Source organism: Ochotona princeps, chromosome 29 (genome assembly GCF_030435755.1).
Source record: "Ochotona princeps isolate mOchPri1 chromosome 29, mOchPri1.hap1, whole genome shotgun sequence".
NCBI classification, from domain to species: domain Eukaryota; kingdom Metazoa; phylum Chordata; class Mammalia; order Lagomorpha; family Ochotonidae; genus Ochotona; species Ochotona princeps.
Window position 1 is genome coordinate 464,910 of NC_080860.1, and position 18,911 is coordinate 483,820.

The window sequence follows — 18,911 nt, forward strand, 5'->3', positions numbered from 1 at the left end:
CAACTGCAGTGCAAGGGGCAGGAAGGAGTCCCAACTCCACACCCCAGCAGACAGGACCCACGTGCTCCCAACGGCCCACACCGGCGCTCCTAAGGTCGTGCCTCACAACCAGCAACACGGCAAAGCCACCACCCGAACCCCAGGATGATATGTCTTTCAGATGTGATCAGCAAAAAGCCTTCAGAGCTGATCTGGGAAACCCACCCGCCATATCAGTCCCACCAGCAAGTTCTACCTTCTTCGCAGCAGCCACCTTCCACCGCCTCTCCTGCGCGAAGTCCGTAGCCATCCACTGCATCTCCTCTAGCAGGCAGTCCCAGTGGGACCTGGGCCTGGGGGCCTCCTGCAGCTTAGGCAGGCGCCGCAGAGACCAGAGGCCTTCCTTCCTTAGGTCTGCAATCCGCTGGTGGATCTGGTTTTCCTGCAAGAGTTGGATGCAGAGGTGGGGTCAAAATACAGCTCAGACGCAGAAGACTTGAAACACTCTGTGTGGTCCTTCAGAGGGGTCCTCCAGGGAGCCCCACTCAGTAATAAGACACAGAGTTGGCTCTAGACAGATAAGCCTGCAACTGCACTGTAAGCCTCCTACAACATAAAGACCTCCCTGCATGTTATAAGAGAAATGACATAACACCTGGTATCTGTTCTAAAACTGTAAGCAGGCAAACAGAGGAAATAAGACTGTCCTAAGTCACCATGTGCTGCATGTACTGTAGCCTGCTTTGTGCCGCGTGTACTACCGTGTGCCGCACATACTGTTCTGTGTGCTGCGTGTACTGCCGCCTGCTGTGTGCACTGTTGTGTGTACTGCAGCCTGCTGCGTGTACTGTTGTGTGTACTGCAGCCTGCTGCATGCCGCGTGTACTGCTGCATGCCGCGTGTACTGCTGCGTGCCGCGTGTACTGCTGTGTGTACTGCCGCCCGCTGCGTGTACTGTTGTGTGTACTGCCGCCCGCTGCGTGTACTGTTGTGTGTACTGCCGCCCGCTGCGTGTACTGCTGTGTGTACTGCCGCCCGCTGCGTGTACTGCTGTGTGTACTGCCGCCCGCTGCGTGTACTGTTGTGTGTACTGCAGCCTGCTGCATGCTGCGTGTACTGCTGTGTGTACTGCCATGTGTACTGCAGCCTGCTGCATGTACTGTTGTGTGTACTGCAGCCTGCTGTGTGCCGCGTGTACTGCCGTGTGCCACGTGTACTGCTGTGTGTACTGCAGCATGCTGTGTGCTGTGTCGTGCCAAGTGCTATAGTGTGTTGACAGGTACTGATCCGTGTAATGGCAAATCGTGGCAATCACGGGGGTTATGATATTCTATCTTAATGTTTCTTCCCCCCTCCCCTCCCCCAAAGCATTTACCAAGGAGGGAGCATGGAGAGACTGAACAAGAGCAAGCCAGTGAGAGCCATGATACTCTCCCTCATCTATTTGGTTAATTCTCCAAATGAATGTACGTCAGAATCAGGCTGGACCAAAGTCAGGTCTCAGCCCATGTCTCACTCAAGGGTAGCAAGGACTTAGTCACTTGAGCCATCCCCCGAGGTTCGACAATAGCAGGAAGCTGCAGCCAGGAATAGAACCCAGGTATCCTGACACGGTACACTGAAGTGCTTATCCCATGAGTTTATTCTAACTTTCCTAACAAGCAAAATACTTGGTTACACAATAAATACCAAGGGTTAAATGCAGGATAGTGAATCTCAGAGACTGGCCACAGCGTAAAGCTGAGCCAACAGCCCACACCAACTCGCCCCTTACCACTCGTCATTCCGAGCGGTCAGGAAAATAGCCCAACACTGCTGATTACCACAGACAAGTGCCTGATTCTTCTACAGTTGGTTGAACACTGGGTTTCCCTCTTGATTTCTACTCCCACACACCATGTCTGAGGCCTTATGACCCAGTGTGCAGTTGAGGTGCGTGGCCCGTCCAGGGTTAAGATACACCCCAGCCTGCAGGGCCTGCAGCGCCTGGCCTTGACTTCTGCTCTAGCTTCCTGCGACGCAGACCCTGGGAGGCTGCACTGGCAGCTCACTGAACACGTCTAGGAGACCTGGCTCCAGCCAGCCCAGCCTCAGCCACTGCAAACACTGGGAGAGTAAATTGCTCCCCTTCTTTGATTTAAAACCAAGAAGTCACATCCATAAAAACAAAGGTGGAAGACACAAGGCCTTTCTCCTCTAAATACTCACGAGTGTCAGCTGCTCGGCGAGCTTTTCCTGAGAGCTGTCCTGGGACGAGGCAGCATTCAGAGCCGGGCTCTGTGGTTTGGGGGCTGCTAACACGGCCACCCCTGGAGACCGGGAAGCAACCGGCGACAATGCCTTGTTGGCTGATGAGGAAGGTCTGTTCACCGGTGATGACCGCGCAGGCAGGGGTCCTGAGCCTAGGCCACTCCCAGGTACAAGGGACGAGGTAGATGAGGATGTGGGTAGAGGCCGCTGGCAGGGCTGGATGGAGTCAAGGGGTGGCCGTGTTGATGCCACAATCTGGCAGGAAGATAAGCAAGGCAAGATCAAGACCCATCACACAGTCTATCCTAAAAGGCCCCTCAGTGGAACAGTAGCAGAAATGGACAAGCACTGCACAGGCCACAGGGAATACCACATACCAAACTGTGCCCTCAGAGCTAAGGACCCTTGCCACCCACTGCCTTTCCAACGGAAGGGGCCAGCAGCAGAAGGCAGTTGGAATGAGGGCAGTGCAAACAGCACCAGCACACAGGGGACCAAAACGCTCTCACCATCCACGGGCCAGCCTGGGAGGCAGGGGATGCCCCGAGCTCAAGTGACTTTCCTACTCAGGACACAAAACTATCGCCACTAACACATTTCTATGAGGGAGACCATGGCTGACTGCACACTTCTGCCTGAGGAGAGGAAGACCATGGCTACTCAGGCATTTCTAAAGAGACAGTTTACAGGGACACAACCCATCCACTCACTCTCAGGCCGTGGTGCCCGTGTCCACCCTTCAGAAACTGGCTGGCTAACACAGTTACAGTACGTGGCCTTTCCTGGGGAGTCTGTCCTCTCCAGCCAATCTACCAGCACAAGGCAGGCTTCCAGAGACCGTGTAAAGGGCTTCTGTAACGTCCCTATGTGGGGCAGGTGACGTAGTGTAGCAGCTTAAGCCACTGGTGGTGGCACCAGCTGCTCCACGTGTGATCTAGCTCCAAGCCAAGGTGCCTGGGAAAGCAGCAACAGATGGCTCAAGTGCTTGGCCCTGACCCACGTACAAGACCCAGCACAATCTCCTGGCTCTGAACCGGCTCAGCCATTTGGAGAGCAAACTTGTGGCTGAAGATCTCCATTTCTCTGTAACTCTGCGTTCCCAGTAAATAAATACATAAATTTTAAAACTCTGTAACAAAAAAGGGCCTGGGAAAAGTTCAGCTACCTACTGGAAGCTGCCCCTCCTTAGCGTGGGCACACACAGAGCTTCCATGCCGCCCATCACAGCCCTGCCAGATACTGACTATGGTCCTGCCAAAGTATTCAGCTTTTCAGATTTCCGTTTTTAGAAGATTCTCCCTTGGGGCTGGTACGGCATCATATCAGACTCAGCCTAAGCCTGTGACGCCAACAGCCTATATGGCTGCTGGATCTAATTCCAACTACTCCACTGGAGACCCTGCTCATGGCCAGGGCCTGCGCCCTTGCAGCCAAGTGGGAGACCGCGGATGGGCTCCTGGCGGGCCATGCTCTGGCTATTTAAACCACTTGGGGAATGAGTCAGCAGATGGTGGATCTCTTGCTCCCTGTCTCTAAAAAACAGATCTTTCAGAATTAAAAAAAAAACAAAAAAACAAAAACCCCTCTGTCGTAAATAATAACAACAATAAAGCCCACAAAGTGCTGATCACAGGCCTGACACTTCACAGTGACAAAAAGTGAGCATCACTACAACACCGCTGCTATTGTTCTACCTTTAACACTGGACTCTGGGCCACGGCAGCCTAGCAGCTAAAGTCCTCGCCTTGCACATGCTGGCATCCCATACAGGTGCCGGTTCTAATCCCGGCAGCTCCACTTCCCATCCAGCTCCCTGCTTGTGGCCTGGGAAAGCAGTCGAGGACGGCCCAAAGCCTTGGGACCCTGCACTAGCAATGTGGGAGACCCGGAAGAAGCTCCTGGTTCCTGGCTCCAGATTGGTTCAGGTACAGCTATTGCAGCCACTTTGTGGAGTGAATCAGTGAATGGAAGGTCTGTCTCTCTTCCTCTCTATATATCTGACTTTCCAATAAAAATAAGTAAATCTTTAAAAAAAAAGACGACTATAAACCTTCAAATAATCAAAAAATCTTGAATTCCAAGACCACTTAGGAAATGCTCATTTCAGGGAAGAGGAGGTGTTCTTTAAGTTGCAGTACAGGGGACAGGCGTTCACTGCTGGGAAGAGGGACAACTCTTCCTGCACTATAGCTAGATGGAGTCCAGGAGGCACTGCCTCTTCTCCGGGACACAGGGCAGGCTGCAGCCCCATCCCAAACACAGGCTGGAGTAAAGCAGTCGAGGAGGTCGACGCACAGTGTGCACCCTGAAGCAGAGTCTTACCGTCTCCAAAAGGGTAAGAAGCTACCTGAGGAGGAGCTGTTGGGGTTCCAAGTGTGGCTCATGTCTAGCCTGCTACTTTGCTGCTACAAATTCTGGACTAGTTCTTCCGGACACTGGTATAGTGGCACACACCACCTCCCGTGTTTCTGAGAAGATTCAACGGGAAGATCCACAACAGCCTCCACACCGTGACCCAAACCCTGTGCGGAATAGCAAGGGGCGTCCTCTGCACTATACACACAGCAACAATAATAGTCCTCTATGTTTTAAATAATAACTATTATGACCAAGTCAAATAAAAATACACTATGGCTACTGAACTGATGGCAAACTGGGCAAATACACTGCCTTGAGAAACCGTGTCAATTATAGTATGTAATACTCATATATACAGACTGCAAGTCAGTACTGTAACTATGCTGCTTTCCATCTCACAGCTGACTACAAAGAACTTACACCCGCAGCATACCTGAGGCTGCGGGGGAAGCTGGGCTGCCTGCATCTGGGCTTTCCCAGGCACAGGGATGTGCAGGGCTGGCTGCACTGGCTGTGGAGGAACAGGAAGCTGGCTGGGTGGAGGTGCAGGGACAGGAACGTTTGGCTGCTGAGTCTTGAGCGGGACTTGGAGTTGTGCTGAAGCCTCCACCACCTGTGGTGTCTGTGGAAACTGCAGTGCAGAAGGGAGGGCTGCCGTGGGGACCCCGGGGGGGGGCAGCCTTGCAGGCAGTTGTGGCGGTGGGGTGTGCAAGCTGGCGGCGTTCTGCACAGGTGGCCCCGTGGAAGGGTCATACTGCTGCTGGCTCTGCTTCTGCCCGGCAAGCTGTGTGGTCTGAGGGGCTGGGGGCATTCCTCCTGCAAAATAAGAAAACCCCCACATCCCCGATTTCAGAGTGTGGCAGCTTCCACCAAGAGAAGCACAGGAGAGGCAGCTGACACCCCAATGTTCAGCAGAGACCCATCACACTCCCGTGTGGGGAATGAGTGTCTGCTAGATCTAATGCTACAAAGGAGCACACGAGGAGGAAGGAGAGGCGCTCAAGCTTAGCAAGTCATCAGCGTCAAGCAAAACAAACATCCACTAACCAGAGCACCCCCACAAGAGCAGCAAGTAAGAAAAGCACACGAGCAAAACCTGCTGAGGAGCGCTGTGCTCCCACTAGAAGGGCAAGGCTGTGTCCACAGGGCTCTCTGCACAGGGCATAAGTAGGACTTGAAACAACCCAGCTTCGTGCCTGGACAAGGGTCCTCTAGCAGGGGTTTTTGACACGGCTATGCCCTCCCTCTCTAGGAGCTGAGCGAGCTGGCGCCGAGGCTAGGTCTTACCTTGGACTGTCGGCATTAACTGCTGCAGAGGAACTCCTGTGCTCACCCCTGGGTGCTGGAAAACTACCCCTTGATGACCCACTTCAAGTCGAGGTCTCTTAGACTGCTCTAGAATAATTTCCAAAAAAGGTGCAGTTTGATATAAAAATAAACCACAAAAAAAGTTTTTTAAAAAAGTGTTTTTATAATCTTTGAACAGGGAGGCCTTTTTATGTATGAAAGAAAAGAGTAGATAAATATTTCTTTTGGTTAAAAATTTGCCAATGTATGAAACCATCACAAAAAGACCAAGGACAAGCAACCAGTGAGGGTCAAAGCAGCCCGCGGAGAGCAGAGCTGTCAGAGGGGCCTGGCGACCACGAGGACAAGCAGACAACAGGCAGAGCGTGGAAGGCTGGCAGCGCGGACTCACAGACAAACAGCAAAAAGCACTGTGCAACCTTACTAAAAATCACAGAACACCACACTGAAACAAAATGTCAACCATGATTTAAAAATTTGTTATTAATAAAATGGTCAATAATGAGAAAATCAGAGATCACTGATGGTAGTGAGAACGCATTCTCTTTCTTTGAAAGGCAATGAAGCACATCCGAACCTGAACCATCAAGTACAAGAACGAAATCTCTCCCCTCAGTACCCCTCAGTGCACACGGCACTCTCCCCTCAGCACTCACTCAGTGCACACGGCACTCTCCCCTCAGCACTCACTCAGTGCACACGGCACTCTCCCCTCAGCACTCACTCAGTGCACACGGCACTCCCCCCTCAGCACTCTCCCCTCAGCACTCACTCAGTGCACACGGCACTCTCCCCTCAGCACTCACTCAGTGCACACGGCACTCCCCCCTCAGCACTCTCCCCTCAGCACTCACTCAGTGCACACGGCACTCTCCCCTCAGCACTCACTCGGTGCACACAGCACTCTCCCCTCAGCACTCACTCGGTGCACACGGCACTCCCCCCTCAGCACTCCCCCCTCAGCACTCCCCCCTCAGCACTCACTCAGTGCACACGGCACTCTCCCCTCAGCACTCACTCAGTGCACACGGCACTCCCCCCTCAGCACTCTCCCCTCAGCACTCACTCAGTGCACACGGCACTCTCCCCTCAGCACTCACTCAGTGCACACCACACGGCACTCTCCCCTCAGCACTCACTCAGTGCACACGGCACTCTCCCCTCAGCACTCACTCAGTGCACACGGCACTCTCCCCTCAGCACTCACTCAGTGCACACGGCACTCTCCCCTCAGCACTCACTCAGTGCACACGGCACTCTCCCCTCAGCACTCACTCAGTGCACACTCACTATCATGGAATACTCTCACTTTGTGACTCATTCAATCCTCTGTTGACTGAACAGAAAAAAATGTGGCAATACCAAATAAACACTAATGATCTGCATGATAAAAATGGGTTAGCCACACAATGGAATACCAGGCAGCCATCAAATAGTTATGTGACTTGGAAAGACGGGCTATAATGTTGCTATCTTAAAACAGCCAAAACATTATATATATTTTCACATTTGTATTTTTCCAAACAACACACAGGACACTGCTTGTGTGTGGCCAGAGGGACAAAGCATCAACAGTGACAAATGCCCACTGTCTGAGAGTTGGCAGGCATCACGCCAAAGGTGGATGTCAGCTTATATCCTTCTAAGCTGTATGAATCTTGCCTTCAACTCCTAACACAATGACTAAAGAATCTGCTAACGCTCATGGAAAAATGCAATACATCTTTCCAACAGACAAGTGTTTAGCTTAGTACACATAAACATTCACCTAAACATTTTGTTCAGCTGATAATCAACAAAAGGAAAATTAACACTGCAAGTAACTGCACTCTATAGAACTTGCTGAGAGCCATGTGGCCACTCTGCTGTTGGGGATGCCATGACCCGTGGCGGAGACACACCTGAGACGGGCAGTGCCTGCTGCCTCTGGAACGGCTCTGTGTCCACAGTGCTGCCGGCTCCTGCCACCAGGCTCCCTGCAAGGGCTGGCTGCTGAAAGGGAAAGAAAACCATCACTCTTACAAGCATCACAAAACGAAGGTAAACTATCATTATCCCAAAACTGACATTCTTAATATGAGAAATGGTATCTACTCAATGTCTCTAAATATACATTATGTAACATGTTTATGTATAACAAACACTTTAAAGTTCTAACTTACCTCTGGAAGGAAAACTGACAAATGGAGCTCAAGTAAACGCACCCTAAGCTCCAGTGGGTGCTACCTGGCTCTGCAAGCCAGTGGGAACAAAAGGCTGAGGAACTAGGCCCACTGACCAAGAGCACAGCTTCAGTGACCTCCCGTCTCACTGCAAGGAGTGACTGCACACCAGAAAACACAGTAACCAAAATGATATTAAAACCCAATTAATAACAAAATAATTAACTTGGATCTTCAAAGTGGTATTTTTACTGTTAGCAATCTACTTGATATATAGCTATGTGAAAAATAGGAGTGTGTGTTATTTCAAATGTTTAGATAAAATGAAAGAAGCTAGCCACAAAGGCAACAAGCCATACGACTCCAACTATCTCTTCCAGGACAGCATGTCTGACAAAGGCAACCCTAGAGAGACAAAACCAGCGTTACCAGGAGTTGAGAGGGTGGGGGTTTAGGGGTGGCATCTGGGTAAACAAGGCAGGGCTCTAGGGCAGAAAACTACTGTAACACTGGTGTGGTGGAGACGCACCATCATGGCCACAACACCCGTGTCCACACCAGACTGCCCAATACCAACAGTGAGCCTAATGGGTGGCTCTACGTAACAATGACCTGCCAGTGGGAACTCAGGTGCAGAGCGCATGGGGCTGCTGCTGATGAAGAAATACATAGAGTGCCTTCCTCTCAGTTTTGCTGGGAAACTAAAACTGCTCCAAAAAATAGGATCTATTCTAAAAAAGAAAAAAGGTGGTGGTGTGGGGATAGGTTTCCGTGAAGACAGGAAGCAGTGAGGCTTGGTCTGTGGATTTAACTACTACACTTCTCCACCTGTCACCTTGCAGCCATCCACACCAAGGACAGCGATACTGGTTTGCAAGGTTATCCCTAAAGGGAGTAATTCTAGCAACTCTTAGGGATGCACCTTAAATACCAGAGTTACAAATACCTAAACAAAACCTCAGGCTAGGGGCAAGGAAACTGAACCAAAGGCTTTGAACTGCCAAAGGCTACTTACTCAGCCACCCAAACCCTCTGCTGACAGCTCACTCCCTGGGGAAAGGCCCTAAGGTACTTGACAATAGCACCCCATCCACATCAAACAAAGCAGGGTGCAGGACAGAGAGCAGGGGTGCAGGGATCCCACAGAAGGGGAGAAAGCAGACATGGTACTCTAACTCCAGGTGTCCAAATGTTCCCAAGAAAATGTCATCTTCACATCCAGTAGCAACCAAGTCTAAACAAACACCCCAAATAACCAACAAGGAAACACTTAAAAAAGGCAAGGCAGGTAGACGACACAGTGAGGAAATCCACACTTGAAAGCAAGGAATGGACCCTGGCAAGGGTCCCGGTCACCCACGCTGCAGCTCAAGCGTGTTGAGTCTTGGCAGAGAATGGAAGGAAGGAGTGGCACGTTCTCTGCAGACTCCTAAATCATGCACAGACCCAAACAAAGGTGGAAAGACCATGCTGAGAAGCCAAGGCACTGCCCGAGCTCACGGATAAGTGTCTGAGCCCCAACTGTCATGACATCATGACATCGTGACTGTCTTAGGTGCCACCACCTTACGGCAGACACCCAAAACAAGCAACAAGCCAGTCTTGAGGCCCAATGGGGTAAGCCACCACCCACACTCTGCATCAGAGGACCCACTCCCCTAACATACCTTGGAAAGCAGCAGCTGACAGCCCACATACTCGGGCCCCTGCCACCCATGGGTGAGAATCAAGTGAATTCCTGGCTCCTAACTTCAGTCTGGCAGAGCCCTGATGTTATGACCACTGGGGGAATAAATCAATAAAGGGCAGACTTCTCTCTGTTGCTATTTCAAATAACCTAAGATTTTTCTAACAGTCAGAAAAAAGACACCAACAGAAACCAAGCCAAACAGGATCCACATCCCACCATCAGGAGATAGGAGTGCTGACATGGTTACAACAAGCATGCTCAAGGCACAGTAACAGTCATGAAGACGACACGATGACACAGCAGGCGAAACCACTGCCCGCAACGCCAGTGTCCCCTAAAGCACCTGGGAGAGCAGTGGGAGACGCTCACTGCACCCACCAGGGAACCCAGACGAGGCTCCTGGCTTTGTGGCCGTTTAAGGGGTGAACCAGTGAATTAAACATCTATCTTTCCTTCTCACACTGTCTCTTCCTCTCTCTCTCTGTAACTGTGCCTTTTAAATAAAGTTAACTCACTTAAAATTTTTAAGAGAAAGAGTCGGGCCCAGCACAGTGGCCAAGCGGTTGAAGTCCTCGCCTTGAAAGCACTGGGATCCCATATGGACACCGGTTCCAGTCCCAGCAGCCCTGCTGTTGCCTGGGAAGGCAGTCGAGAACACCCCAAATCCTTGGGACCCTGCACCCTCATGGGAGACCAGGAAGAGCTCCTGGCCCCTGGCTTCGGACAGGTGCAGCACTGGCCATTGTGGTCACTTGGGGAGTAAATCATCGGACGGAGATTTTCCTCTCTGTCTCTCCTCTATATATCTGACTTAACAATAAAAAAAAAAAATCTTAAAGAAAGAGAGAGTCAGAGACATCAGAACTGAAAAAATACAACGTGTGAAGTACTGGGTGAAGCTCAACAGCAGCAAGGGTATGTGAAAAGTCAGAGGGCTCAGCACGGTGTTGGACAAGGATCAACAAGACTGTGAGACTGAACAGGACGCCAAGGACAGACCCGCACCAACACAAGTCATGGAACGGGAACTTACTTAAAGAAATGGCCCTGCAAGAGAACGAGCAAACGGACAGTGAGCCAGCTGCCCACCCATGACTTCCTGACACAGCTGGCTTCCAGCTTCCTAGGACACAAAGGCTGCTGTTTACTGGAACTCCTCCAAATACCAGGATAATTTTCACTTCTAACCACCTTCATTCTGTGAAGCACAAAGGACTGGCACCATGGCCTAGCAGGCTCATCTTCCACCTAAGGAGCTGGAATCCCACACAGGCACTGGTTTGTGTCCCAGATGCTCCACTTCCAATCCAGATTCCTGCTTGCGGCTGGGGAAAGCAGCAGAGAACGGCCCAAAGCTTTTTATGCACGTGGGAGGCCTGGAAGAAGCTTCAGATTGGGAATGAACCAGTGGATGGGGATTTCTCCCCTCTCTCTTCTATCTGTAACATTGACTTTCAAGTAAAACTTTAAAAATTAGTAAAATACAAATTAAATTTAACTAAAAACCATTATTACAGTTCTTTCAAAAGAAAAGGTTCACCCAGAGAAAAGAGTGCTCTGGCAAGAATGTAACTTAATGCGCCCCTGCTGAGACTGCCACCTGAAAGCTTAGCAAGGGAAAGAAGAACCAAGTACAGGGAGCTTACCAACGACTGCAGAAAACAGCTCAGAGAGCCAGTCATGTTCACCTCACATGTCTGCTCCCAAAAAAGGAACAAAGCTTATTCTAGAAGAAGAAATTAAGACCAGCAGGCATCAGCAGCAGCTCCTAGAAAGCAAACTTTCTGCCCACTTGCTAAGATTTTTTTTTTTAAGATTTATCTATTTTTTTATTAGAAAGGCAGATTCACAGAGAGAAGGAGAGACAGAGAGGGGGACCAGACCTTCCATCTACTGGCTCACTCCCTAAGTGGCCGCAATGGCTGGAGCTGAACTAATCCGAAGCCAGGAGCTGCTTCCGGGTCTCCCACATGGGTGCAGGGTCCCAAGGCTTGAGCTGTCCTCGACTGCTTTCCCAGGCCACAAACAGGGAGCTGGAAGGGAAGCAGGGCAGCCAGGATACAGACTGGTGTCCATACAGGACCCCAGTGCATACAGGGCGAGGATTTAGCCACTGAGCAACTGTACTGGGCCAAAATTTCTTCCCTGCTTAAATAAACGATAAATACAAGAGCAAATTAACAGGAATAATGCCTTCTATCAAATTGGGTGCTCACAGTCAAGAGATGGAGTGGCATCAAACCCAGGGACCACGCCTTTTCCCAAACCCTTCACTGCCACACTTGCAGGGGGTCTGAATTCAAGTTTCTAGAAGCCTCTCCACACTGACCGCAGATGGCAATCAATGAGAAAGCACAAGCAGTAACAAGTGTGTGTGAACACAGTGACACTTCATGCCTCTAACGGTGTGAACACACACACAAACAACGGTTCAATTACAGAGCTACAGAAAAGGACTTTCCACTAACATAATCACTGTATAAAAGACTGTAATCAGGACAGCATCGTAGCCTGCAGACTATGGGCATCTGGACGCAGTGCCTGGGGACACCCACAAAGCATTCCTGCTTCGGCGCAGCCAGCCCAGCTCCAGCTGCTGATCTGGCGATCAACTAGGGAATGAGAACACTCATTCTCTCTGCTTTGCTTAGAAGAAATAAATTTTAAAAATTTAAAATATAAATAAATGTATAAAGGAGCAAATGTTCAGCCTGGTAGTTAAAACAGATTCATGCGGCTCATGTGGGCCCAGCACACCAGCCTGGTGGTCAAAGTCCTCACTTTGCATGCTCCAGGATCCCATATCGGCACTAGCTAGTGTCCTGAGAAAGCAGTCGAGAACAGCCCAAAGCCTTGGAACCCTGCACCTGTGTGGGAGACCTGGAGAAAGTTCCTGGCTCCTGGCTTCGGATCGGCGCAGCACCAGCCGATGTGGCTACTTGGGGAGTGAAACATTGGACGGAAGATCTTCCTCTCTGTCTCTCCTCTCTGAATATCTGACTTTACAATAAAATAAATAAATCTTTTTAAAAAAACTCTAAGTTCCCAAAATAATGATTGCCAGATACAAAACAAATTATTATTAAAACCAAAAAGAACATAGAGTATCTGTTAAATAAAACAAAAAAGCGTTCAAAACACTTAGTTCCACCAACACAAACAGCATATAAAACACCACTGTGTCAGTCGACAGAAGGATGACACTCACTTTCTCCTTAGGAGGATACATTACGGAACTAAAGTGTATCTGTATGAGATGAGGAGTCTTCAACTAACACCTGAAAAATACAACTTTGAAAATATTACCATAGATCTTAAATTTTTCTGCATCAAAATAAACTATTTTTCCGTAAACTTCTTGAAGTGCCCCTCATAATACAAAAAACTGAATTTTTTTCTAGAGTTTCACAATTAATATAAACTAGCCAGCATTAAAAACTCCACAATTGGTTATAAGCAATGAAACTCCAGAAGAATGGTGTCTGGGGGGCAGCCAGTGACATCAGCATGCCACATGGGCACCGGTACATGTGCCAGCTGCTCCACTTGCCATCCAGCTCCCTGCTGATGTCTGGGGAAGCAGCAGAGGACGGCCCTTGCCACTCATGTGGGAGACCTGGTCAACCACCTGGTTCCTGCCTTTAGACTGGCCCAGCCCCAACCAGCACATGAAAGATCTCGATCTGCTTTCAGACAAACAAGTGAATAAACATGTTTAAAGTCACAGGAACATTCATCAGATAATTTAAATAGTACAATGTCTCACGCTGAATTCATGCAGTTCCTCTGTATATTTGAACATTTTCACAAACAGAGCTGCTGCCTCTGCCACTGCACTGCCATGCCCAGCGAGCACAGCTCAGCCCTCCCACTGACTGCTCTGCCCCACACCTCCCCAACGAGCAGACACAGCACTGAGCCATTCTACATCCAGCGATGCTCTGGTTCTATCCAGCTTAGGGTTCTGATAACAAGGCTGCCAACAGCATAGCAGTCTCTGCAGAAGGTTCTGCATAAAGACAGTACACACTGACCCTCTGACCTGAGGATGCAAACTCACCTGACCCAATCAAACTACATCCTACCAAAGCAAAAAAAGCACAAATCAGCACTTAAGGTTAGGCTGCTACATGCAACGCCGGCCTCCCATCCGATGCACCTGCTCTGGTTTTCAATCAGCTTCCAGCTCCTGCACCTGACAGGTGGCAGGTAACGGTCCAGACACTTGGGTCCCAGCCACTGGCTCGCAGATTGGCCTACCCAGGCCTGGCTGCTGCAGACACCAAAGAATGAACTAGCAGACCTTTGTCTCTCCCTCCCTCTCCCTGTAGGCCCGCCTCTTCAATAAATTAACCTATGAAAACCATCCATCTCTGCAACAGCAGAGCCCACCCAACTCTGGCACAGCAAGTCACTCCAGGGACGAAGACTCTTCAGACAGACGGGACACCCCTGTGCTCTGTCCTACTGTTCTTACCCAAACATCAACAAAAAGGCAACCCATCACTCAATTTTCTCAAGATCTCCTCTGGGGCCAGCACTGTAGCTTAGTAAGTAAAACTCCTGTCTGCAGCACTACCATGCCACATGGGCGGCAGTTCAAGTCCCAGCTGCTCCACTTTCAATCCAACTCCTGCTGATGTGCCTGGAAAAGCAGATGGTTCAAGTACTTGGGCCCTGCACCATGTGAGAGAACGGGAAGAAGGGCAGACTCCTGGCTCCTGGCTCTGAACAGGCCAAGCTCTGGCCACTGCAGCCACGGGGGGAGTGAACCAACAGGAGAAAGATCTTTGTCTCTGTAAATCTGTCTTTCAAATAAAAATAAATCAATTATTTTTTTAAAGAATAGTATCTTTTGGGCCCGGTGTGGTAACCTATTGGCTAAAGTTCTTGCTTTCCACACATATGGGTATGAACGCCGGTTCTGATCTCAGCTGCTCCACTTCCCATCCAGCTCCCTGCCTGTGGCCTGGGAAGGCAGTCAAGGACAGCCCAAGCCTTGGGACCCTGCACCTGTGTGGGAGACCCGGAAGAGGCTCCTGGCTTCAGATTGGCTCAGCTCCAGCCATTGCGGCCACTTGGGGAGTGAATCACTTAGATGGAAGATCTTCCTTGATGTCTATCCTCCTCTCCATATATCTGACTTTCGAATAAAAATAAACAATAAAAAAAACTTCTTCTCTATCAAAGTCTTAACCAAAAAAGCAGACCAAACGATCCCTTCCCACTAAAAGGAATCCGGCTCCTTGAGACAGGATCAAGCAAGAAACACACACAATGAACCACATACACCATGTGTCAGAAAGCCAGGCAGAGCGTGAAGGGGCTCCAAGGGAGGCCTGGGAACAGCAGGGGACTCTCTCCAGTCCGCAGCATCCGCTCAGGACAAACAGCAGGACACACAGAGACATCCTTAGTGTAGCATCCCCCACGGTGCAAGTCTCAAGTCCAGAGTGCAGCAGTGAGGGGGACTGCTTTCAGCTCTCCCACCCCTTCCTCTGCTGCAGGTCCTCACCAGCACAATAAGGCAAGGGGCGGAAGTAACAGCTCAGGAAAAACAACCTTGCTCTTTTTGCAAATACGATTCTCTGTGTAAAAAGAAAGCCCCATGGAATCTTCAAAAACAAAATTCTACCAAACAAAATGTTTACAAGTTTGTTGGGCTAATTTACCTGGACAATAAGATGCTGGACTCTATGCTTGGTACACTCTTTTTTTTTTTTTTAAAGATTTATTCATTTTATTACAGCCAGATATACACAGAGGAGGAGAGACAGAGAGGAAGATCTTCTGTCCGATGATTCATTCCCCAAGTGAGCCGCAACGGGCCGATGCGCGCCGATCCGAAGCCGGGAACCTGGAACCTCTTCCAGGTCTCCCACGCGGGTGCAGGGTCCCAATGCATTGAGCTGTCCTCAACTGCTTTCCCAGGCCACAAGCAGGGAGCTGGATGCGAAGTGGAGCTGCCGGGATTAGAACTGGCGCCCATATGGGATCCCGGGGCTTTCAAGGCAAGGACTTTAGCCACTAGGCCACGCCACCGGGCCCTATGTAACTGACTTTCAAACAAGTAAATAAACCCTTAAAAAAAAAAAAAAAGGTTGCCAAATACTCTATCATACTTCTTGTGTTTATCTGCAGCAAACAGCTGGAAAGTTGCTAAGCATGGTTTACAGCACTACAGAAAGGAGTAATACATACAGGATTCATATGCTGAAACTTACATGCCACTTGTGAATCAAAGACCCGACACATGGAGTGGCACACCATGTTCACAGAATAGAAGACTGAATATCGCCCAATGTCTGTCCTTCCACCCAATCTGACCAACACAACCCCAACTGGAATCCAAGCAGGAAGTTTTCAAGACATCAACAAGCTGACTCTGAAGCTTACATGAAAGGGGAAGAACCAGAACGATCAGACATTCTGCAACAGAGCAACAGAGCCCTCTAAGACTACAGCATGAGGACAAAACCACACAAGGGAGAAGGCCAAACAGTACCAACTGACTGTGAGGATGCAGGAAGTGTTGTCAAGAACCCACACTGAATTAGTGATACATTCATATGCAAGAAAACAAAGAGGGCCCAGCACAGTAGCCTAGTGGTTAAAGTCCTCGCCTTGCATTGCCAGGGTCCCCTATGGGTGCCAGTTCATATCACGGCTACCCAGCCTCCCATCCTGCTCCCTGCTCGTGGTCTGGGAAAACAGTGGAGAATGGCCCAAAGCCTTGGGACCCTGTACCCGTGTGGGAGACCCGAAAGCTCCTGACTTCAGATCGGCTCAGCTCTGACCACGGCAGCCATTTCGGATGGAGTGAACCAACAAATGGAACATCTTTCTTTTTTCCCATAAATCTGATCTGCCTTTCCAATAAAAATAAATAAATCCTAATAGATACATAAAAGAAGGAAAAGATAAGTCACAGACAAGGGAGAGAACCTGCCAATCAAGTATGTGACAAAACACACCCACCTTATGCAGAAGAGCTTTCAAATGCAATGCAGCGGACTACTCAGTGACAACATGGCTGAGACCTGCACAGACGCTTCACGGTGGTACAGCAACATTGCATGGGCACAACACGGGTCTTGAGATGTCAACCACAACCAGCTCACACCCCTCAGAATGACCAGAGAAGAAACTTGGACAAACACCACCAAAAACCTCCATGCTGCGGCAGGTTCTTACGAAGTTGAGCACAACCTTCACACAGAGCTACTCATCAATACCTATGTATCTGCCCAAAGAAGGGACAGGCCTGGATTCACACAAACCCCATTTATAGCTTTCTTCTTCAGTTCCAGAAGTGGAAGAGAATCCAAACATCCTTCCCAGGGTCCGTTCCCACTTGGCCAAATGTCCTCCAGTGTCCTTCTGAGAACACTAGTGGCTGCACCCCACAGCCCCTGCTGAGCACACACTAAAGGCCACCTCTATGCTCCACTCTGGGACACACAACACTCCAAGGCCGGGGGGAGAAAGGGCCTGAGACCACAAATGAGAGGGCCTCTCCAAGGAGCTGGTAGGCTGGTCCTTGTCCATTGTGGTGGTGGCTACACACTTCCATGGATGTAGCACAGACCAAAAGAGTGGAATGTATTGAATGTAAATTCAAACATAAAATATAAATATTGACAATGACATAACTCATTGATTAAAGAAAGAATATAAAATGAAAGAAAAAAGTAAGTTCATTGTTATAGTAAATGCAAAAGACCTTTTTTTTTAACCTATAAGTAATATGAACTCAAGCAAGACTCAGCTATACAGTGGGCAAAATCTTAAACAGGTACAGGGTGTACCTCATCTCGAATCAGCTTTCCCAAAGTTGTCATCTGTGCAGTGGACAGGCCTGGGCACACCACCTCTGTGCAGTGGACATGCCTGGGCACACCACCCCTGCACACAGTACAAGTCAGCACTGCCCTTCCTGGACTAACAGCCATGGGCACACAACTCAACAGGGCACAAACAGATAACCGACTTGCTCTCCTCAAGCCTCTAGGAGAGCTGAGTGAAGGAGCCCAGAGAGCCCTGGTAACCAAACATGGGAAACATTTGTCAGGGGCTTTGTGTAATCCTACCAAAATTTAAAGTCGTCATCACAGAAATATCACGAACAAGCAAACTGCTTTCAAAATTCTACACAATTTCCTACAAAATTACTCATACTGGGCCCTGACACTACCACTGTAACATCTGGCTCTTCCCACCCATTCTATCCCAGCCCCTGGCCTTCAGTCAACAAGCAGAGGGAGAGCATGACCCTCCACTGCTGGCTGCACAAATGCCCATGCTGGCCTGGAGAAGAACAGACTTCAGTAAAGGCCCACCTCCCATGCAGGTGACATGAACCCCTCAACTTGAGCCATCACCCACTGCCTCCCCAAGCGCTAGAGTGAGGGGCCATCTCCTGGTTCCCCCATGGGGGACCGAGCACCCTGACCACGTGTCTTAAGGGCCAGGCCAAATACCTGCACACTGACGATCTCAGTCATGCTTCCCTGCAGGACTACTTTTAGCTCTGGAAAGTACCAATCAACCATCTGCTTCAATCTTTTTTTCTTATTGTTTTATATTGTTCTCAAAACACAGGTTAAACATTTAAAACACAGCACACATGAGTCCTGGCACACAGAAAGACATGCAAGCGAAGAGCCACTGCGTCACAGGAATACGGACGAGTAACAACCAGACGTGTGTTGTCATTCAGTCATGCAATTTAATTCAACCATTTTAGATGCAGGAAGGCTTTCTTACTTCTTAAAAATAAGGAATGGGCTCTGGAAAAAAAACGCTAAGAGAAAATAGTAAATTGAAGGTTAAACTATCTGGATGGAGGAAAAGTCTGGGATGAGACTACATTCGAGAACCATCAAAAAGTACCTGAAATGGGTGCTGCTGGGATGAAAAAGCAGCGGAAACATTTGGAGGAAGCTGGGTTGCTATAGCAACGGGAGTACCAGTCTGCCCATCCTTTCCTGTCACAACCTTTACCTGAGAGGAAATATTTTGAGAAAAAAAGGCAACATAATTTTTAAGACTGCTCAAAATTTGTTAGAACTTTACTGACAGCTCATTGACGCTTGTAGTGTTTGCGCATCAAACCCTGTAAAAGGGCACTGAACTGAGAAATTCACAACATAACAACCTGACAA

The 18,911-nt window shown here is 49.4% G+C and overlaps 2 protein-coding genes across 2 annotated transcripts in view; one reads left to right on the forward strand and one right to left on the reverse strand.

The window, feature by feature from the left end:
* The window catches only part of DDX51 (DEAD-box helicase 51), a 170,191-nt gene that overhangs the window by 58,626 nt on the left and 92,654 nt on the right, over positions 1–18,911 (forward strand). The window lies entirely within an intron of this gene.
* EP400 (E1A binding protein p400) overlaps positions 1–18,911 on the reverse strand; it is an 82,231-nt gene that overhangs the window by 50,323 nt on the left and 12,997 nt on the right. The window contains exons 3-7 of the mRNA XM_058656591.1: positions 7,797–7,887; positions 5,875–5,982; positions 5,021–5,403; positions 2,188–2,484; positions 236–421 (exon numbers count right to left, since the gene is read on the reverse strand). Of these exons, the coding sequence (XP_058512574.1) occupies positions 236–421; positions 2,188–2,484; positions 5,021–5,403; positions 5,875–5,982; positions 7,797–7,887 (1,065 nt within the window). The remainder of the gene's footprint in view (positions 1–235; positions 422–2,187; positions 2,485–5,020; positions 5,404–5,874; positions 5,983–7,796; positions 7,888–18,911) is intronic.